The sequence below is a fragment of the Mesitornis unicolor genome, unplaced genomic scaffold (genome assembly GCF_000695765.1).
Source record: "Mesitornis unicolor isolate BGI_N332 unplaced genomic scaffold, ASM69576v1 scaffold34768, whole genome shotgun sequence".
Taxonomy (NCBI): Eukaryota; Metazoa; Chordata; class Aves; order Mesitornithiformes; family Mesitornithidae; genus Mesitornis; species Mesitornis unicolor.
This window is the reverse complement of record NW_010200400.1, coordinates 19,851-42,269: the sequence shown is the minus strand read 5'-3', so window position 1 is coordinate 42,269 and position 22,419 is coordinate 19,851. Positions and strand designations below refer to the sequence as shown.

At 41.8% G+C, this 22,419-nt stretch overlaps 2 protein-coding genes across 2 annotated transcripts in view; one reads left to right on the top strand and one right to left on the bottom strand.

Annotated features, from left to right (window-relative positions):
• Nucleotides 1–1,928, top strand: part of LPIN2 (lipin 2) — a 32,450-nt gene extending 30,522 nt beyond the window's left edge. The window contains exons 18-20 of the mRNA XM_010189748.1: nucleotides 108–222; nucleotides 903–1,006; nucleotides 1,330–1,928. Of these exons, the coding sequence (XP_010188050.1) occupies nucleotides 108–222; nucleotides 903–1,006; nucleotides 1,330–1,474 (364 nt within the window). The 3' untranslated portion in view covers nucleotides 1,475–1,928. The remainder of the gene's footprint in view (nucleotides 1–107; nucleotides 223–902; nucleotides 1,007–1,329) is intronic.
• Nucleotides 1,929–11,396: 9,468 nt separating this feature from the next.
• EMILIN2 (elastin microfibril interfacer 2) overlaps nucleotides 11,397–22,419 on the bottom strand; it is a gene marked incomplete at its 5' end in the record, with an annotated part of 30,864 nt that continues 19,841 nt past the window's right edge. The window contains 4 exons of the mRNA XM_010189749.1: nucleotides 11,397–11,818; nucleotides 12,205–12,339; nucleotides 18,548–18,586; nucleotides 19,169–19,501. Of these exons, the coding sequence (XP_010188051.1) occupies nucleotides 11,481–11,818; nucleotides 12,205–12,339; nucleotides 18,548–18,586; nucleotides 19,169–19,501 (845 nt within the window). The remainder of the gene's footprint in view (nucleotides 11,819–12,204; nucleotides 12,340–18,547; nucleotides 18,587–19,168; nucleotides 19,502–22,419) is intronic.

Sequence of the window (22,419 nt, the reverse complement as noted above, 5' to 3'; positions counted from 1 at the left end):
ATAGGAACAGGAAGCAATGAGAATAGAAATAGCGGATAAATTGGGGAAGGAAGATACCCTCTATCAAATCATGATTTAGAATTTGACTGTTGAAATTTTTCTTTTAGGGAAGTAATAGAAAAGAAGCCTGAAAAGTTCAAAATTGAATGTTTGAATGACATCAAGAATTTGTTTGCTCCCAGTAAACAGCCTTTCTATGCTGCTTTTGGAAACAGGCCCAATGTAAGTCTGCCCCTTTCTATTGAAGGGTTAAAATGCATGAAATACTTGGGAAGGAGAGGAAATAGGCTTTTCTTTTTGTGTCTATTTAAATTTAAATAAGGAAATGAAACACTGGTGCTTTTATGGGTTCGGTCAGGAAAACTCACATGCAGATACCTTAAATGAAAGCTACTAGAACTGTTCTGAGAGAGGTTACAAAGATGTGTTAGTATTCTTAGGTTTTTATTAAATATCTGCCACCTTTCCATATTCTTTTTTAGCATTTTTGGCAGCTTTATAATCAAAGGTATTAATTCAGTGCTCCTCAGTCTTGAATCCTTTTTCCTGTTGTACAGTTTCTGCGTTTTCTCTGCAGATCAGTGCTATTGTAATTGAGCTAGAGAGAGAGAGGATGTTCTATGAGGAATATTGTCACAAGTAATGGTATTGTGTGGTACAGATTTTGTGTGTGCTTGTGGTCCCAGGCTTGGGAACAGGAATTAAGGGATTGGGGGTGGAGAGAATGTTTTGTTATGGTGGGGTTTGGTCTGGATTTTGGCTGTTGTTTAGGGGGCTTTTTCTTAAGGGGCAGTTTTACTGTACCCTTTCTGGATCAACTTTTCTCATTCCTTCAAGAAATTGTTATATCACATTCAGTAAGGCAATATTGAAGCATGTGCTTTTGTTCTTGCTTTTTGCAGGATGTATATGCCTACATGCAAGTGGGAGTTCCAGACTGCAGAATTTTTACTGTAAATCCAAAGGGTGAACTGATCCAAGAACGGACTAAGGGAAACAAATCTTCGTAAGATCACTTTTGTTATGTCAGCTAAAGAAAGTATTTAGGAATGATATTACAAAATAACTGCAATTGTGACCATGATTCAGTCTCCTGTTACATACAACTTGTGAAAATCTTATTTGTGAGAGACTTACAGCTTTGGATACTTCACTGAAACTTCTCAAAAGGAAAAGTAAACTGGCAACATCAAATTTAAAATTGCTTCTGAAGTAGTGATGTGTTATTTGACTCTAGCTTTCTGGTCTAGACTTCTAAAGCCTCTTTTTGGCTACAGTTGAATAGTGACTAGACTGTTAAATAATGGTGTTTCTTCTTTTTTAATATAGGTATTTCAGACTAAGTGAGCTTGTGGAACACGTGTTCCCATTGCTTAATAAAGAACAGAGTTCTGCATTTCCGTGCCCAGAATTCAGCTCCTTTTGCTATTGGAGAGAGCCTCTTCCTGATCTTAATATGGACGACCTGGCCTGAAAAATACTTCTCACCTAGAGATGGAATTTCGTATTCAGCTACTCAAGTTCAGTTTAAATGTGAAGAACTTTCTTAACAAAAACGCTAATTTATATACTGGTACCATAAGTCTTACTAAAGAAATCACTTTAACTCTGTTGGTTTAAAACAAAGAAAATGCAAAGCTACTGTCTGTTTTTTTTTTGGGGGGGTTGGTTTTTTGTTTGTTTATTGCTTGTCTTTATATACCTGTTCTAAGGCACTTGAGATTGGCCTGTCATTGATGGTCATGGTACCCAAGTGCTTCAGGGCAACTAAATGCTGAGGTGTAAATTATGACTTGGCATTTTCATCAATACAGACCTTATTGTAAACATAGATTTTTTTTTTCGTATTAGTCTTAACAGTATATTTTCTAAAATGAAGCCAAAAAGTGTATGGAAACTGCCAAATAGAATGTCAGACCTATTAATAAGAAATGTGGTCTAATGTTCAGATGAGCAATTAGGCTATTTTTGAAAGGAGCCAGAACCTAAGACCAGTGTGCTCTTTCTCAGCTGAAACACAGAAAATATGTAGACGTTACTAGCCTGACAGACTCTGAAGACATAAAATTCCTCTTTAATTGTAAATATGCCTTTTGTCAAATGTACAAGACTGCGCTTGTACAACTCACTCTCAAACTAACTCTGCTTGTTATTTTTTTTACATGCAATGCTTAAAGTAGTTCATGAGCTTGTTAAAATGAAAGTTGTCTTCAGATACTTGTATAGCTTTTGTTGCTTTCAGGCTGCACTATGTCATCTTCAATTTCCATCCAGAAAAATCTTGAACGTTTCTGCAAGAGTTGGGAGCTGGCATTTTTTTCTTTTTTTTTTCAACACACAGATCATGCATATGTGTGTGTATGCTGTGTAGGCCAGTAAAATGTATGTACAGATTATATTCAGGGAATTGTAATACTAAAAAATTTATGTATTTAATTTTTTAATTGTCTACTGCAGGTCTTTCCAGAATTCTGTATTGCAGCTTTTCAGTAGCTGGAAGGAAATGCAGCTCAATAGTGAGATTCCAGGTATGAGAATGGTTAAATGCTGCAGAGCAGAAGAAAACCTTTTTTCTTTTTTCTTATTTTGTTTTCCTTTTCTTAAGTTTTGAGTTATTCATAAATATCATGTTGGTCGTTCCTCAGGTTCAGGTCAGAGCCTGCGAACAAATTGCATTCCAAGTCTAGTGTTTATCAGCTGTAAAAGCAGCTAGTATTTCACTCCCCAAAAATACTTGAAGGCAAAGGTAGTTCTGCTTTTTAAGTTGAGTTAGCGCATTTAACCTCCTTTGGACAAATCTATGGTGAGAATGTGTGATTCCACCAGAACAGAGGGCTTAAGGACTGCAGTAATTTAAACACCAGTCATTTAAACATCAATCCTGGGCTTTCCGGGCATGCAGTCTTTTCTGTCACTCCTTAGGCAAACTCCTGGGGCCATGCATTAAAGAATCTTCCAGGTGCAGCATCCAGAATTTCCACCAGGCTCCAGGGCGAGCTCTTCCCCCTACACAGCTTCCAGTGGGAGCAGGGAATTGTGAGTGGTCTTTAAAAGGCGTTTGTAGAGCTACCTGCTGTGGTGCCTGGGCAGTTCTCGGGAGCAGCTCGGCCAGGCCCTTCTGCTACAGCTTACTTGGGCTGAAGGTAGGAAAGGAGCTCAGTTTGTTTCACTGCCTGCAAAAGCACATTTAGAGGATTTTTTTTTATCCTGCGCCTCGGGAATATTTTCTTTATCAGGCTGAGTAGCCTTAATCCATAGTTCTACCACCAGCTAATGCTAGGCTATTGGTGAACTGTTTGTGGGAATTATTTTTTAAATCACTATATATATATCCTATTATATTCCTCTGTTTATAAAATATTAAATAAAGAGTGGAGGCAAGCAAAATCAACATGGAAGCTGTCTTTGAAAGCAGGAGTATGAGAGTGGGAAAGCAAACATAGCTGTCTGTCACGGAGTGCCGTGCATTTCAGTGAACAGAAGGGCATCCGTGTTCTTGTACAATGAGAACAATATTTTCTGTGACTGTTTCAGCAAATGCTTGGTCCTGTCACCAGTCTGCTCAATGTTTACGTGGATTGCACAGGATTCAACTCAAAGGATACTTTGCTCTTACTGCTGCTTTTTTTTTTCTTTCATTTTCTTACTTTTTATTCCATGGATTTCATTATAAATTGAAATTTTCATGATCACCAAGTGCTCTGAATATCAATGGGATTTGAGCCTTTAAGTCACTTATATACTTTAAAATAAATAAATTAAGGAATCCAACATAAAGTATTTTAATTACAAGATTAAATAGTCTATCTAAAGATTCTATTTTACATAAAGGGAGTGAAGCTGCCTTTCCTAAAACAGTCCTTTGTGGATATCAAAATTTTTTTTTACCATGCTTACCTTAGTTGTGATGGCCCTGATATTACACAGGTTTTGTAAAAATAAAAGCACTTCATGAAACTGGGTTGAATTCCAGATGGGACAGATTGTTACCAAGGTTTGGCTGTATCTTGGTTGATTTTTTTTTTCTCTTCAGTTCCATTCATCTTTTCAGATTGTCATAAAAATAAGCTGCAGATTTTAAGGTGGAGACGTGAGTAAATGAGCAGTGTGGAAAAATAGCATCAGGTGTTATTTTGGAATGCGTATGGTTTCAGCTGGTATGAATGTGGGGATTGTGTGGTTGTTGAGAGCTCCTCGTTCTGCTAACTTGTTGCTTTGCATTGTAGGGATGTCCAAAAAGTTGCTTAGTTAAAAATTTTGCTTTTTTTTGCTCTGTAACAGCTACAGTTTTGATATTTGTTTTTTGATAAAATATAAAAGTGTTCTTGAGTATTTCTGATATGAGTAGGGAGGGGTTTTGTTTTGTTTTTCTAAATTTGGCTTGTTTGAAGCTTTTCAGACTGTTGGTTAACCCCGTTTAGGGACAGAACATGGGGGTGCTGTACCTGTCATCGCATCCCTATGTCATTTGGATTGCTGGGCACTTTACTGACTCTAGAAAAGACGTCTCATTGCTACCAAGCTGTAGGCTTGTGCTGCAAATGAATACGAAGTGAGATGAATAAGAATTGTGCATTAGCCTGTCCTTTGCTACCTTAGTCAAGAGAAGTGGCCTGAAACTAATGTTTGAGAACAAGTTGTGCTCTACTTCTTTAAAATTAGCGCAAGCTAAATAATTCTTTCTGTGAAAGAGGAACTTCTAAGTGTGTGTGTCTGTAGGCACACACGTACCCCATTAAGCCTGTGTTGTTGAAGATGCAGATCCTCCTAGCATTGGCACCATCTCAAAGGCCGAGTCAACAGTACCTATATGGGAGTAAATAAGGAACATTGCAATTCCAATCTCGTTAGTGACTTGGACATTACCCGTTCCTGTAACCATTTAAAGATCAGTAACTTCAGTGGTACACAGTTCTGGATTTTATTTTTTTTTTTATTGTACCAAGCATGTTTGTACTTCAGAAGGTTGGGCTCTCATCCCTAACAGTACACAATTGCATGAGCAATCTTGTCAGCTTCCTGTCCTCAGTATACTCCTCCTAAAACTTTTTTCTTTTTTTTTTTTTTTGCAACTGGAAAAGTTTTTACATTTGTGTCAACTCCGTTACAGAACTTCTGAAGCAAACCCTGTCTGTTTACGGTAAAGACAAGAGAAATGAGTTTTCGTGTTGATATTTCATACAAGTCTTATAGAAAATGCTGTCGTATGAATGAGAGTTGTTTAAATGACTGTAATACAAATTCATAATGAAACATCAAAAATACATTGTGAATTTGAGATGGCTTTTAAGTGTCACTTTTGCCTGAAGAAGTTTTAGTTTCCAGAGTTAAAATCTGCTGAATAGAATGGAATTGGTGTGGATATTTTTTTTACTGTTAATTACTTCCAGGTAAAAGTTAAAACATTGGTTTATTTTGAGGGTGGGAAAACTCTCTTCAAGAATTTCTTTCATTCTTATGTTGAAGATGTGGAATATTTGATTGTTGAGCAACTCAATCACTAATAAGGTCGTGTGTTTAAAATTGTCAAATCTGTGATCACACCAATACAGTGGTTTTTGTTAAGACTGGGCTATCTTGGGTACAGTAACCCACACTTCAGTGCAATGTTTATTGGTGTTCAGAACAATGTTATCACAATAAACAAACTTAAACCAAAATTTTTTGTACTTGGGAATCCTATTCTTGTATTGCTAATTTATTAAATGTGGGGTTATTTTAATTGTGTTCATATTCAAGTTGCTCTTCTAAGGATTATGATACATTGGCTTTCTCTTACACTCTTTACTTTTTTCAGAGTATTTATACAACTGATAAATTGCTGTCATCAAACTTACATTGTGAGCCAGTACCAGTATTGGCTTATAACTGTAACAAAAAGCAAATGTGTTAACAGTATAGAATATCAGGTAACAGATGTACAACTTGGGAATACACAAGCTGCCTTAAAGAAAATCTTGCAACTGCGTAGTTAGAGCTTGTAAATCTGCCCTCATTTGGAGTTTTATCCTAATTGCATCAGTTATTGCCTGGGGCAATTACTGTGAGCCTGGCTTGAAGAAGGGGCCTCAGGCTTTCACTAGAAACTTGTTCTTCCTGTTCTCTTGCTGCTCTTGGTAAATGCAACTAACTAGCAGCCTACCTTAGCAAATCCAGCCTTTTCACACATAAAAGCATAAACCATGGTGTGCCTTCTGATCCTTCTACAGTGTGTGTCATTTGTGTTGCTGCCCCCAGCTCTTGCTTGCTCTCCTTGTGCCCAGACAAAGCTTGCTGCTGGGGTTTTATCATCAGCATTTCGGCTCATACACTGCATCCTGCTCTTCACACCGTGGCACTGCATTCCTCACACCATGCTCTCTTCACTGCCCGTCTTTCACACCTCTAGGTCTCAGTGCTTGCTGCTTGTGTGCAGTGAGCGACTACGCCAGTGCAAGCACTAGAAGGGTGGTGTATCCTATGTATGCCAAATGTTTGGATCTGTTGCAAAAATATTTCTGAGCTGGCATTGTTTTTCCTGTGTCCACTTTATCCTAATGGGCTCCTACTGGGGTAATCTTGTTCTTGGTGCAGGGCACTGAATGAGCAACCAAGTTGGGTAACAGCTGTGGTGGCAGAACTTCTGTGTACCACAATGTCTATGTAACAGTGTTTGACACTGAAAAAACACTTAAAATACACACCCAAGCGTGACTGAGAAGCCAGAAACTGCAGTTTTAAAAGTGATGCAGGAGAGAGCAAAAAATTTTGGCTTACAGTGCTGCTGTTAAGTGTTTACTGGAAAGCAAAAGAACATCAAGACATCAGACAACAGGCAGGCTTTATTTTGACATATCTGCAGTTGCTTTCCATCACACAGTTTTCTTCATGTTCTTGAATACTGCACTCTCTCTCCATGAATTTATGTACACGCATGCACGCATTAAAGCATCCTCTCACTTGTGCTGTTCTTTTCTGAAAAATTACAGCTATGTTCCTCTTTTTCACAATCAAGATAACGTGGATAAACCTGGCACAAGGTTACAACTTACAAGATGTTCTTTGGAACAAGAATTGGCAGAGCTGTTCCTCTGCATCTTGTCTCATGGCTGTAGGGAACATTGCAGGAGCGCTGGTGCTGGCTGGAGTGTGAGTCTGTCTTGTGGAGGAGGAAGCCCCAGCTGTTCCTGATGTGATGATTTGAACACTGTGCCATTACCTGAAGGCAATGAGGAGCCAAAGCGCACCTGCTGATCCAGTCTTCATGGAGTGCTTATTCCTCTCATTTCCAAGTGGAGACTGTAAATACTTTTGTAGTTTGGTGAAATACATCCATATCCACTGCTGTGCCGTAACATAAGGACTTAGCAGATAAAACTGACCTCAGGTGCATGATGTATCCTCAGGACACAATTCAATCCTCATTTGAATCTCCTGGTTGCAGCTCCTGGGGAGCCCTTTACCTTGCACTCCCAGTGCATTTTAAAGCTGCATTAGATGGTAAGAGGCATTTTTGTTTCGAGTTGCCTTCCACTTACATCTCACTCGCTTTCCTTGGCTATTGGTAATTTTTGTTGAAGGTCTGGTTGGCTTCACCAAGCTGACCAGAGCCTCTCAGCTAAACTACACAAAGCTGCTGCAAGTAACCTGGCATATGCTGGAAGGATACATGGTGGAATATCACAGAAAATCCTTGCTGCTTTGAGTGGTCAGTAATGTCTCTGCTGGCTCTGAAGTATTAATAGCAAATTAAAATGATGAAGTAGGTTTTCTTACACATTTTGTCATGAAAATTGGCATTACTGCTTTGCTTGAAGCTTTCCTTGGGGATATGACTGATTTTTTTATGTTCCTTTGGTTGGACCTGATGATCTTACAGGTCTCTTCCAACCTTAATGATTCAATGATTTTATGATTTGTTACCTTTCCTCACATTTGCTCTAGGATACATTTCCCATGTTTGGTGAGAGCAGAGTCTCTCCGGCTGTCAGCATGCTGGCTTGTCTTCAGATGTTCTGCTGCTAATGACCTGCCTATGGGAACTGACCCATCTCACAAGTGATTGCTGTCCTGGGGATTCTGCTGGTTTTGATATTCTGCAAGTTTTGATATTTGGACAGTCCCTGAGAAACCACCTTGCCTTGTGCCTGGGTGAGGGGCTGTCAGACACACATCCCTGCAGCTTCACCAGGTACACTTTGGTTTTCTTCCTGTGTTGATGTGAAATACAACCACCTGGCACAACAGACACTGCATTACAAACCCACCTACAGAGCAGATCTAAAAGGCAGCACTGTCACTTCTCACTTCCCCTTTTTAAGGCATTCTTGGTTAACAGATGCTTCCTATTTGAGCTTGTAGATGGTCTTGCATGTGGTAGTCAAATCATGGACCCCACAGTGTGAAATGTTCCTTTCAGTGCAGATATTTACTTGTTCTGTTGCTGATTCTCACCGAATATAAAAATGCTCCAGCAGGCCCATAAATGCATCCGTGCTTGAGTCTCTTTCAGCTTTAATGAACGTTTTAGCCAAGCACTCACTGCAGCAAAGACTGGAACTTGGGATTTCTCCTCCCTTTGCTACTCAGGGGCTACATCCCTGTGGTCTTCCCAGCTGGGTCAGTAGTTCACCTTGTAAGCTCCAGGAAAATTACCTCATCAGGAGGAACAGAGCCAGCTGCCCTGATTACAGCAATTACCACAGAAGTGATAATGAAGGTTCAAGTCTCCCTCAACAAAGGCAGGAATCTAAGACAGGTTCCCTGTCAAAGGTCATCACTTCAGCCACTGTGGGGCTAGAGATGCTGGATGGGAAAAAAAGCTCTAAAAGCTGTCCTCAAAATATGCCACTGAGATGGGGCCCTGCTGCACCATGTTTTAGGGAATGCTTTATACCTGTGTACCAATACCAGTTATGCTGCATTATGAAGGCTCAATCAATCTCAGCATCAGTTGCAGCAGATCCTAGATACGAGAAGAAATGTTCTGGTAGAAGACAGCTCTGTCCCATTAGAAGAAATGGGCTTGTGCAGAGTTGTGGGTTAGATAAGAACTGCATGACATAACCTTTTCAACTCTAGCACTCAACTTGAACCACTGAGTCTTTAAAATGTCTCTCTTAGAGGGGAGGAAAAAAAAAAAAAGAAAAGGTGGTGTTTGCCAGCTCAGTCTCCCTAAGCACTCAGCTCATTTTGTTTGTTTCCATGAGTCATTTTTAGAACAGGCAACAATAATCTAACAATACTTGAGTCACACATAAGTCTGGAGCCAACTTCTTCGAGAACACAGCTTTCTGGAGGAGAGGGAAAAATATCCTAAAAGGAAAAGTGCCTCTCTGGCTTTTGTACATAAGAAGAAATTATGTTTAGGAAAGAAAAAAAAAAAAAGGTTGATGTAATTGGCATTTGAAAACACATAAAACAATCTTACAAAACTGAAGGAACAGACAGAAGACACAGAAAGGCATGGGACAGAAAGGGGCTGCTGATTTAGGACAAAAGAAAACCGAGTTCCCCTTGAACAAGCGTGTGGTTGCTAACTGTGTGCTCATGCTCCAGCACAGGTCAAGACCGATGTACGGGGAAATGAGATGGGGGAGCTGTGAAGTGCAACTTCACTGTACATTTTTGGCTACTGACTAACAGCCGCTCTTACAGTCTTCCTGATACAAAGGACATCCTTTTGCTTATCAGTAACACCATCATTTCTGAAAATAGGGTGCCAAGAGATCTTCCTAAACCAGGTGCTTTAGAGCTCCACTCCCAATTTCCTTCCTGTGCTCAGAACTCCCCCAGTGCAATCCCAGCTGCACAAGGACTGACTCAGGATTCCTTTGTGGAGAGAAAGCTTTTTCCGCCTGCTTGTCTCAAAAGCAGCTCGACTTCCAGGATGTGAGAGTTTGTTGTGGGGAGGCCCCATCTCATCGCCTGGAAACAGAGTTATTAGGAAGTATCGTTTCCAAAACTGAGCAACAAAGGCGTACGTTTTCATCTGATCTCCTCGGATGGGAAGGGCTTCAGTTAAACGACCTGTGCTGCTGACAGCACGGGGAGTCCTTCCTTCACCTAAAGGAATTGTTTGTTCTGAGGCTATAAACAGCTGGTTTGGATTTGTAAGAAGGGAAATATACTACACAAACCACTACAATAAATACAACTCTATGCAGCATGAATAGACTATTAAAAAGATCAGTTTATATAGGAATATATAAGTGGCAGCTGAACAGCCCTGCTCTCAGTAAAGCATGGCCAGCTTTCTTTTCAGCCATGACAGATGAAAATGCCAACTCCAACAAGCCAAAGTATTATTTTTCTTACCTCCACTGAGAAGTGGCTCATATGAGAAAAAAAATATACTGTTGCCCCAAATGTGTTTATCTGTTTAACCTAAGAAAGTCACATCATCCATGTAAACAGATGTTGAGTATTAAAACAAACCTCACTGAAAAGCACCGGCAGAGGAGGCTGTTACGACAAGGTGCAGATGGTTGGTCTGTGCATTTGACAGTATTGGCTCATAAGGCCATTTTCCTCTGTCACCAATTTTCTCTCTGATTTGTCTTCTACAATGCAAGAAAGAAGAAAACTTCCTTTTGAATGCAAACACTGTAGGAGCGCCAGAAACAAACTTTGTAAAATTTCTGACACTTTTCAAAACTACCATTTTGCTAGCTGAGCACAGATGATTCATAATTTTCTGACCTGTTTTATTCACTTCAAGCAGCAAGCTTTAATCTCAAGTGCATCACACTTACTGATCACCTTTTGTTGTTTACTGCATCAGTTGAAAATAACTGGTCTGAATCTTTCAGCAGCAGCATCTACACCTTGAGCTCACGTCTGCACGGTGCAAAGTGGAGGGCAGGGAAGTTTTTTCCTGCGCAGCTGCTTCCACTTGACTGGAATGAGTTGCTCACCTCCTAGCACTGTGTTTGGCCCTTTGAGGAAGAAAGAAAACTGATGCAGACAAGTATTGTTTTGCTTTGCACCACCGTGGTTAGCAATTGCACTGAACAAGTTGTTTATGCAAATGCACTTGACCCAACATACTATTAAATAACACCAGGATTAAGAAGTCATCAACCATGTCCACTACAACCTCACTTCCTTGCTCCTGCTTTACTGAAAACATGAACGCAGCTGACCACAACTGTAAACTTCAGCAAAGATGTAAACTTTGATACACTAGGGACAATTTGATAAACTAGGGAGAAAACTGCAAAGACAATTTAATAGGGAATAGCGAGAGCACAGTGGAGAAGTATTTGTTGTTTAAACAGTTGTTCTGCTTGTACAGGTAAATGAGGCCTTGGGAAGGAGTTAATTTAGCTACAGAAATGTGTTTTGTAGCTATCTCTAGAAACGGAGGACAAGGAAAACTCAGTACAGACTATAAACCATCACTGAAATCAAATATATAAACTGAATATATTAAAGCTTTGAATTTTATTACACTTAATTTCTTCTGAATATCTTACCCTTCTCTCCTGTCCGAGGTAACCCTAAACATGAGAAATGGAAGGATAAAGGAGCACTCCACTAAACGTGGAGTACATTTCATCAGAGTCTGTGTAGGCCAGTTTGCCTCCTGTTACGACAACGTTTACTTCATCCCCTGCTTTGAGGTGGAGGACAAGGTGGAACGTCCCAGGCCCACCACAGGTCTGTTTCCCCGAGTAAGGTTTGTGGTACTCCAGCAGTTCCCTTCTGTACCCTGCTGTGTGGAGCTGAGCCACACTCGCGTTGGAGACGGACAGCACGGCTTCTACGTACTCATCCCGCTCCGGGGCCAGCACGGCGGTGATCAGGTAGCGCCCTTCGTAGGGTGATGTGAAAATGCCTGCAGAAGAGAGACAGGCTGAGTTTTTCTGAGTTATACAAAATGCAGAGACCTGAGCGCTCTAAGCACGGTGACAAACACAAAGCAACATGGGTAACCCATTACTGTGTACGGATAAGCCTGGGCTGCTGACTGACTGACAGCAGTTATTCAGGCAAAGTGTTGCTGCTTCTGTGTTAAGAGCCCACCAGTCCTTCAGGACATCAGCAGATCTTGTCCACATTGGGAAACCACATCTACAGGAAGCTTTTACCCCAATTTGTCCAGTTTAGATGGACTTATATTGTTTGTTCTATCTGTCAGAAAGGTCTGAGATCAAACATCAAACACTGGTAACCCACGCTACTGCCCCTCTAGCACCTCTGTGGGTCCATACAGGCCGTTACCTGTATTGGGGTTATAGTAGTCCCCATCATTCACAAGCACTTTGTTGAAGTGAACCACGCCGACATCGCTGGAGAAAGGCTTCTGCGTCAGCCCAGCAGAAAAGGACACCAGAGAGGCCGCAGCAGCAGCAGGTCCTAAAATGGGTAACACCGTGAGTCAGTCTCACATCAGGATGACAACACAGCCTCTCTCTACGATGGTTTATAACCCAGCATCTCTGTGCCTGCACATACTCCACTTGGACCAACCCCGTCACTTGAGGGATGCCAGAATGAGCAGAATACGTATTGCTGGCCCAGGTCCCAGGTGTCTCACCAGAAAATTTACTAGGCACCATAAAATTCTCCCGGTGGCCACAGCCTCTCTTTTTTTTTTTTTTTTCCCTCCTTTTCCTTCTAAGGAAAATGTACATGGCTTGTGAATGCTGGCTGTGGAAATGCTGCCACCTCTCAGTTCAACTGTGCTTCTGCCAAGGACCTTCTTGAGGCTGCCCTTGGGCATCTCCGTGCTCTGTTCCTATCACAACGACAACAGATAAGGTGCAGAGCTCGTCCCAGCTTTCCTAGTCCTGCTGAGAAGCTGCACACAGATCACTCACCTTCGCAGTCTAAGGGTAGTGTTACAAGAAGTAACACTTTGGTATTAAAGCAAAGAGAAACATCACTGGGGCTTTTCTTTCTCTCTGGCACTTCTCTTCTGGGAGACTTTTCTTCTTTTCTCAGCAGATCAAACAGACATTTAGGTATTTTATAGTGGCTATCTGCTCAGAAGCTAAACACTGGTGTTGGATGAAATACAATTTGGATGACTAAGACACATTTTGACTTTTAACAGACCGACTTAATGGCAAGTTTTTAGAGATTAACTACTTGTTAGTCCCCTTTTAGTTCCCTTCCCTCTAAACACTTCCCCTAAGGCAGGACACACTGCTAGAAGCAGTCAAGTCTTGTTGCTTTGCTGAGGCAATTAGGTAAAAAAAAACAAATACACTTGAAGTTGTCCTCGGTTGCTCTTCCTGTTCTACCCTGTTCAGGTTACATTCATCTCTTCTCCATGCTGTTTCACCCCGTTCCTTCTTCTGCCTTCCTTAAAATAAATGTTTGGTTTTCTCTTCTTCTCAACCTGAGATGCCTGCCAGCAACCAATGCTCAATTCAGTTATATCCCTTAAAAGTTGAAGTTAGATGAAGTTCTGTCACTTTTTAAAATGTGGCTATACAAATGCTCTGCTATCCAGTTTTTTTTCTGAATTAACTTGGTATGGGGAGGTGGGAGGGGAAGGCAAGGGGAAGAAGACATGACTGCAGCTTCATGAACTACCTTGATTTCCCTCAAGAGCTGCTAACCAGCTGCCTTACGTATCTTTGGAAATCTCCTTATTCCATATTTCATCTCACGCTCAGAAAACAGAGAGAAGCCCTTTCTCATTGCTCCTACCTGCCAGTGCGCCCGCAGGTGCTCCTGTGAGCTAAGATGAGGTTATCTGACAGGACCAAAATTAACTGCAGGAAGTCTACTTACTTATGCAGCTGCTGTAAAGCTCTACCACCTTACCACCACGCTACTTACAGAGAGCATCTCTTTGTATTCTCAGCTTACTCCAAGACTCAAATCAACTGAAATTGTCCCTCCACAAACTTCTGGTTGGCTCACTCAGAAAGTTTCTCTCCTCTGCAGTCACACTGCACAGATACCAGAAAGTATTTGCTGACTGCTCAGAAACGCCATCCTCTCCCTTTGCAGTAGCTGCAGTTCAGGTTGGTGTCACTTGGATGAGGGAGCAACTCCCGCCCTGGCACTTTGTTCAAGATTTTCCTGCACTAATTGCTAGAACAGTTATTAAGAGTTCGCTGCTGAAATTGCTTCAGAACTGCAGCCTGGTTTAGCACACCACCTGTGTCTGGCCACACAGGAGGAATCTTGAAACCCCTCTAAATATCCTGTGGATAACTTTAGTGGGCAATATAAGGAGGTGCAGGAAAGATGTGATGTGTCTGTGCTCCCTTACCCTTCTCTCTGCTTCCAGCTGGGACTGCGCCTGTTTGGAACTTTCACAAGCCCTAGCCACAGCTCTCAGCAGTGCTTTTGCAGGACCTTAGAGAGGTGAACCACCTGCTCCTCCATGTGCCCGCTTGCAGACACCTCATGCACAGATCAAAGTTCAGCTTCTCTAGGCAAGGTCCAGGCTTGGAACCCGCTTTCACTTAAGCAGTTAATGTTACAGCATTGGAAAAATCAGAAAGAAAAGTTATAAAGCATTTAAAAGCTAAGAACCACCTGCACAGCTCTGATGAAGAAACTGCTACGCAGATAAAAAGTCTCACAAAAGATTCAACCACAGAATAAACAGTTTTAGAGATTATTGGGGGGCAAAAATCCTCTTTGACTTTAAACGTATTCAAGGTTTCCCTTGATATACATACACACATAAACAGGAGAAGGTATGTGTGTTTATGGCAATCTAAACTAGTATTTCAGGGACTCAAAGGACCACAGAAGATACATGGGTGGCCTTTGTAAGGTTACATCTACTTTCACCCATCTGTTAGTTGTGTTCCTGGTTCTTCACCTCTCTTCTGACTTCCCAGCACAGTTCATGCCTCCCACAGAGTCCAAAGGCCAGAAGGAGAAAAAAAAAAGAAGAAAAAAAATAAGCAAAACAAAACAGTGCACAGCATAGGCATTTCTATCGACATGAAAGTAGAAGAAAAAAACCTCGAGTGTGATGGTGCTGCTACAATTGCTCAGCAACTGGAATGAGGAGTCTTCAGTTATCTACACAGAAGGGAGACTGTAAGTGTGTAATTCATTTGTCTGTGTGCAGTTATGACTCCTCTGCATATGGCAGGAGTAGGAAGGATATCTCAGATTTCCTCTGCTTGGTTAATGCTCTTAAATCTAAATAAGAGCAAAGTGTGTAATTTCAGTTAGAGCAAATGGGACAAAAATATCACCAATTTATCACCCACCTACCTTTTTTAAAAAAAAAAACACTTCAGTTTGACCCTAATAAATCTCATTTTCCAGGAACATTCTCTCTGCTTATGGGACGGCCATGCAGCACAGCACAGTGCCACACTATGCTGGTATCCATGAGCCAGCGCTCAATGAAGCTGGGCCCACTGGCTCCGCTCTGCTAAGTCCCAGCATTTCTGAGGTGTGTGGTAACTCAGTGCGTTATGAAGACACAGCTACTTTTCTCCTGAGTCTGCTCCTTCTGCTCTCACAACTCCAACCTTTCACAATGCAGCAAGAAAAGGTTTCTCCTAGCACTTACAGTTTTGTGTAACAAATTTGTGTAAGCTTTTTACACAAATACCCATCTTCTACCCCATCCTTCCGCTGATGTGTACTGGCTAAAATGCTGCTCCTTGTCCAACCACCACAAGGAAGCTAAACATGCAGCAGAACCCGTCACAAGCAGACCAGGGTCATTTATATACTCAGTAAATTTTATGTATTCTTCAAATGAAGGACCACCTACAACAACATAAATCTTACAATAAACCTCATGCCTTTAATTATGAAATGTGTCCTACAGACTTGCTCCCTGGAGAAAGTAAACCTTACAATAAACCTCATGCCTTTAAATATGAAATGTGTCCTACAGGCTTGCTCCCTGGAGAAAGTAAAAATGGTTGAGTGTCAGACAAAGAAGAAGAATTAAAAAGCCCAAACGAAACATAGCCCTTTATCAGCACGGATAAATACAGCAGCGCTGGCACAGCTGTAGGGCTCACTGGCTCAGCTGTTTTCTTTATACACTGCTGCTTTTAGAGAGGAGCGACCACCCCGCATTGGAGCTGCAGGGTTACGGACACAAGCAGCACTGCAGACTGCATGAACGGGGAGTGTGGGGAAGTCGATCTGTGCTTTCAGTGAAGTTTTTTCGCTGTGACCCTCTCTGTACGCTGATCAGAACGTCCAGATCCTCTCTTTGGCTCTGTCCTCGCCTGCTTGCATGACCTGGGGATCACACAAGCATTTTCTCAACAGTTCCCAGACCAGCTGGGACCATCACTGACCACCAGCCAATTCATTACTTCTGCCTCTGCAATTATCTTTGCTCCAGCAAACAGAAATTCTTGTAACTGTAAAATTGCCATCCTTGAGTAACACTTGCTGATGATGTTCCTTTACACAATTGGTTTAAGTCTTTCTGTATTAAAAGGGATTAAGTGGAATCTTTTAGGTCCACTCACCTTTGTCATACAATCCTTGCCTGTGAAAATAGAGCCAATATGTAACATTTTGTCTCGTACTCTCTCCTTGATACTTTAAGTCCTTGAAGGTCTTTACCTACCAAGTTATATTGTAAGATGCATGCAAACAGCCAATGGATCTGAACAACTCAAGAAATTCTTCAGTATTGGAAAAATGCAAATAGTGCCTCAGCGTTTAAGAAGAGCACTAAAATGGGCTAGTTTAGTCCCAAAGGACAGAGCTGGAGCCCTCAACCTCTTCCTGAGCCGTGCTTTTATATAACAGAAGCTATTCAGCAACAGGAATGAAAGGCAGTACTCAAGGCCAATTTAATAATACAAGCTTCTTATTTTAGGGATTATAGTACAAGAAGGTCTGATCTTCTTTCAAAATTGAATTTCAGTGCCACAAAATGTACTGGGTGAAGAAGACTGGAAAGGATCCTAAAACTGTCGTCCTGAATAAATTAGATATTAAGGATTCCTTGATGCCTTATTTAAGCAGTAAGTTCCTCCTGCAATAAGCCAAAAATCTGCCCTTCCCCAGCTGTTAATTTCTACAGCACTGTTAACTGCTGAATTCTGCCCCAAAATGCTCTCTTCCTTTGCTGTTTAATAAGCAGGCACTGACGATTAGGGACGGTGGGTACAGATCCTCTAACTCCACCTAAGTCTAATGGATATTTGCACCATACTTACTTCTCTGCTTTCTATGACTATCTGACATTAGGGTTTGCAAGGCATTTTGGGGGAAATTATAGGACAGGTAGGTCTTCAGGGGCACAGATCAGGAAAAGGAACTCCTTGGTCAAGCCCTGCTCTCCCTGGATCCCAGGGAGGTATCATTTTTCACATGTTCCAACAAGCAGCAAACGGGCGCACTGCCTGCCACACCTTGCCTTTTCAGCTTTTTCCACATCCACCTACCATTTCACACAGCTTTAGCATAAACTTATTAAAATACTGCTGACTATAAGTGGCAATAGGCTGTACAAAGTGGAAGAAAACCCCCAGGAAATCCATTTATCACGGAAATCTAGACATCTATATTGGCTTTGCTGGCATCAAGATAAACGAACATGTCTTTACTTCACATCCTCTTCCAGGAGCCTCATCTATTGCTGCTTGTTCTCACCACCACAGCCCTCAAATGCAGAAGGACTGCTTAAGGCTATGACAGATTTTTAATTAGAAAGCGTAAATAGCAGAATTGCACTGCGAGCTCTTTACAACTCTTTCTGTCAATCCTCAGAGCAGTCTTCAGGACATGTATCTGTGATTTTGTTAGGGTTATCAAACTAAGTCCCAAGGGGAGGATTTTGAATGCCATAAAGCCCTAATGTTTTATTTTCCTCTATTTCTCATATTTCCTCAAACAAATTTAGATTAAATCATTATTTCTGAAGAGGGTGTGGGAATATCCACTTTGATCCCAGATACCATCCCCCAGTGTTTGATAATATCTAGAGTATCAGGTTGTAGGCAGGCAGCACCCAAACTAAGCATCTATCAAGGCCAACCAGCATGTTCCACACAAGATTTATAGCTCTTTATTAAACAAATCCATAAATAAACTGTGATATTACCAATTATACAAAAATTTTAAAACCTACCAAACCAAGAAAACTGCGTTTTGATTCTTTTCAAACAGTGGTTGTCACTCCTGCTTTCACTGAAGTCAGGAACATGAGCCCTCATGGTTCTGATAAAGCCAGAAACTCCTTACAAGGAGGACCAGCTCATATACTAGCTCAGATCTTCATGATCTTTGTCTTGGCCTTATGATCTTATTAAAGAAATTCTAAAATCGTCAGAAATACAAAGGTATTTTTTCATTTAAAAATAAAAAAGGTCAGCAGTGGCTCTTTGCTAGGAAATATAAGCCCTTTGTATTTAAAAAAACCTAACCCACCAAAGTATGCAACAATAACCCAAAATTAATTATTTTTCAAAACCTTGTATCTTCAAAAGATGCAGATTATGTTTTCATGCTTAGATACAGCAAAAATCTGTCAGGTTTTCCTCAATGCTAAAATTAAATACTAAAAATCAACACTTTGTTCTCTCAACTGTGACTTTCCAGGGTTTGAAATAAAGATTAAGCACCTGTGTAAAGAATTTCTAGGAAGCAACCACCTTACCTTGCGAGTCCGTGGTAGGAGGAGATAACTTTGGATAGCCTACAAAAACAAAGCAGCATGTGTGACACAGGACGTAATGGAGTCTGTTATGACTTAACTATCATTGCAGTCTTCTAAAAAGTATCCTTTGTTACTGAACAGCAACCTACCAAAATAGCTACCAAACAGCATCTGCTATGAAATGTTCAATTATCATTAGACTGGGGTGGTAATGGCAAAGGAAACCAAATTCTTACTATAATGTGCTAAATCCACTGGCAAGCACTATGGCAAGAAAAAAATGATTTCAGTTTCCCTAGTGGCAAAGGCTCCTGTAGTTACTGAGGATTTTACATCAGCCCTGTTGACCTCATGCCTTGTGCAGCCTTGGCAAAGGCAACAAAACTGGCACCGAATGTGCTTCCCCTACTTCTGTAGCCAGTGAGAGGCTGCAGAGGACCATTCACAATTCAGCTCTGCCACAAGCCCATTCCCAACGGCAACAGCTACAACAGGCACCCACAAAAGGCTGAAAGGTGACTGCTAAAACTCAGCAGATCTCAGGGTCACCCCTCTAGCAAGACCTAGCACGTCCATTGCACTTAAGACAGGAGCGATTCACCATCAGTTTGGTCCTCTCACCTGGTGCTCCAGCGTAGCCTTCAGCAACGGGCATGGTACTTTGGCCAGCCTGACCGTCCACGCTCCTAAGCCGCCCTCTTCCTGACATTAAAACAGTGCCAGGAGGCCCTGCCTCTCCCGTCTCCAGGATGATCCCGGTCGTTCCAGGCAGAAACGGCACAACTGCTGACCCTGGCAGCGCTGGGCGTGGAAGAGGTCTCGGCTGTGGTGGCTGGATGGGGGTCCTCTGTCGCGGGGGCTGTACCCTCGGCCTCGATGGCAGCAGGGATATGCCAGGCTGGGGCTGCAGAGGTGGCCTTGGGGGCAGCGGCTGCCATGGTACTTCTGATCGTCCTTGGAAATGATGAAAGAAGAGGACAGATACAGAATTATTCACCTAAAATAGCATATAGAATTGCCTATTTTTGTAAAAAAAATAAAAAAAACAAAATAGGACTCAATTTGAGGTCACCTTTCCCCTCAGACCCAAGACAGCACTGGCAAAACTCCATTCTACTCTTGCAGTACTACAGAATTCCCTCCTTCCCAGCCTGTAACACAGGGAAAGGAGTGAAGACAGCCTGGAGACAGAACAAGGAGCAGTCAAAATAACCCGTGGACATCCCCCTGCTAGTCCAGCTTTGAGTGGCTGCACCAAGTGGGCTGTGTGTCACCCCTGTTCCCACCGCTGCCTTCATCTCCATCGTGTGCTCTCTCCATGCCTTCACTTCAGTCCTCCTGAACTCTTCCCGCCCATCGCTCTTTCTTTCAACTCCCAACTCACACAACACCTAGCACAGGGCGGTCATATCTGACCCCTTATCACTACCATAAAGAACAGTATCCACAGCAGAAAACCTGAGTAAATGAACACCACCTTACAGAATTTTTCCCTACTTTGAAAAGCAACGATTTTACAATTCCAAGTATTCCCATTACTAATATTTTCTGACAATGCAGGCAGAACCTTAGGATATAATCTACCAGAAAAGCCTTTATTGTTTAAAGGGAAGAGATACCATTAAAAGACTTTTCCAGTGGGGCAGCCAACACATATGACATCAGGGTTGAACAGTGCTGACATGGTTACATTTGTGTATCTGATCCAGTTCTAAGCCCTTTAGAAGGATTACGACTTATTCATAAAAATGAAGTTTCTAAATGACATTTAAGGCTGCAGTGTCCTCCTGAGAGTGAAGCTGAATTACATCTACATTAAGAATGGGAATTTACAAATGTGTAGATTTCAGCAGATGCAATGACAGCTTTTACACAGAATAATTACTATTTCATTCTAAATTAAACATTAGCATTGGTTATTTTGTTCGCGTTTTGAGACTAAAGCATGGCTTTAGACACAGGGATGGAAGCAAGTTTCTGAGGAAATGGACAAACATCCTCTTGCAAATTTATCTGATGCAACTCATCGCCACCAGAGATGCCTGCCATGGTCCACACTGGAGACCACAGCTCTGCGGTCTCGGTGGTCAGAGCGAAACACTTCAATTCCTCACTGACCCAAAATCAGCCTGAGTAAATTCATCAGTGCCTAGGGCTAAACCAAATGCTGTGCCTAGAAGTGGACGTGGTGTGAGGCTTCCCCTGGCTCTTCTACGCTGAGCCTTTGGGGGAGAGCTGCCCACCAAGTCATGCAGGTATTGGCCGTGATGCATGGTCGAGGTCCAGATGGAGTCACTGGCAACGCGTGCGCCGTTTCGTGACTGCTCGGCACCTGCACTTTACCCTTGTGAATCTCATTTCTTGTTTTCAGTCTCATAAAAAGTCCACATAAGCCTCCCAGCGTACTGGGACTCTGTCTGAAGTCATAGTCTCACACCACCTGCATTCGTTTGCTAGAAAAAGTCTTCCTAAGCTCTGCTGGCTGCCTTTGACTGTCAGGAGAATTGAGACTTAGACCAGCAATGCACCACAAAGCTGGACTGAAGCTCACTCAGTAACTCTGTCCACAAGGCAGAGGGGTAAAGAGTGAAATGTTCACTTTACACAGATTAAAATTATCTTTGTAAAAGTCCCAGGATTAAAAAAATCTTACTAAAATTTTCAAAAAAAGGCTTAAACTATCAAAGCGAATTATTTAACAGAGTTACTAACTTCTGTCCACAGTGACACAGATTTACACCTTCAACTAAGATCTTCAGATGAACCTCATTCAGAACACAAATCGACAAAATACTTTACCTTGGGATGCATGTATTTGTCATTTCTCCAGTCGATTAAGTGGAGTTTTAATAAGACAGCGACTTGGGCTGACACAGGGAAATGAATACATTTGTCTGCTTGCTTTTCTAAACCTTTACATGACAATCAACAGCTCAAATCCTGCATCCTGTGCAAACTGCTTCCTTGCATGCAGCATCAATACAGCAATATTCAGAATTATCCAACTACATCTCCATAAAGCCAAATGCAAAATCACCTGCCTAAAGCTCAGCTTAAAGTGCCAGTAGTCAGAAATGTGTGGGTGGAGAGGGATCTGGTCTGTCATCTTTGCCAATCTTTTTGGCCTCTTCTACTGAGATGGAGCATAGCAAGACAAAGTACCAATAACCCACTAGATAAAGATGGCACCACCGGAGCCTCCCTATCCCTATGCTGGATTCCGTAACATGTGTTTTCAGTTCACAAGGCAATGAGAAACAGAAAGGAAACTGAATCAGAAGGAAAGGTTTCCTTCCTCAGTTGAAAATAAGTGCTTTTGTTCCCTTTCTCCTCTTAAAAATATCTTGTTCTATTCAGCTTGTTATGCCAGGCAGCTCTAACCTGCAGTTTACTTTGCTGAAGGAGGAGTGATTTGCTGGGAAGGAAGATGAGCGGCAAACTGGATGCATGAGGCAGGTGGATCTTTGGGGTGCATCTGTTTCTAGTATCATTCTGCCCTAACCATGCTCTCCTCAGCCCCCAAAACACACAGAAACAAACCAGTGAGTAAAGGAATCTGTGACTGCCCTCACAAGCAGCCAAAAAGACCTGACTTGAATTTTCTTATACAGATACTAAAGGGTTTTGATGATTAAGTTACAAAGTACCATTCTGCACAAGCTCGTAGGGAGCGCCTTGAGGAATCGACAATATGAGTCTCTCTTATTTGTGCTACAACACTAAGATTTTCTGTTGCCCTTTATCGATGCTGTAATGTAGAGCATACATTTGGCTTCTTACACCATAACTTCAGCAGACAACATTCAGGTGTTGCTTTCAAAACCCTGGTACAGAGACAACTACCTGAGGAATTGCAGCTCAGGCCTAATAGC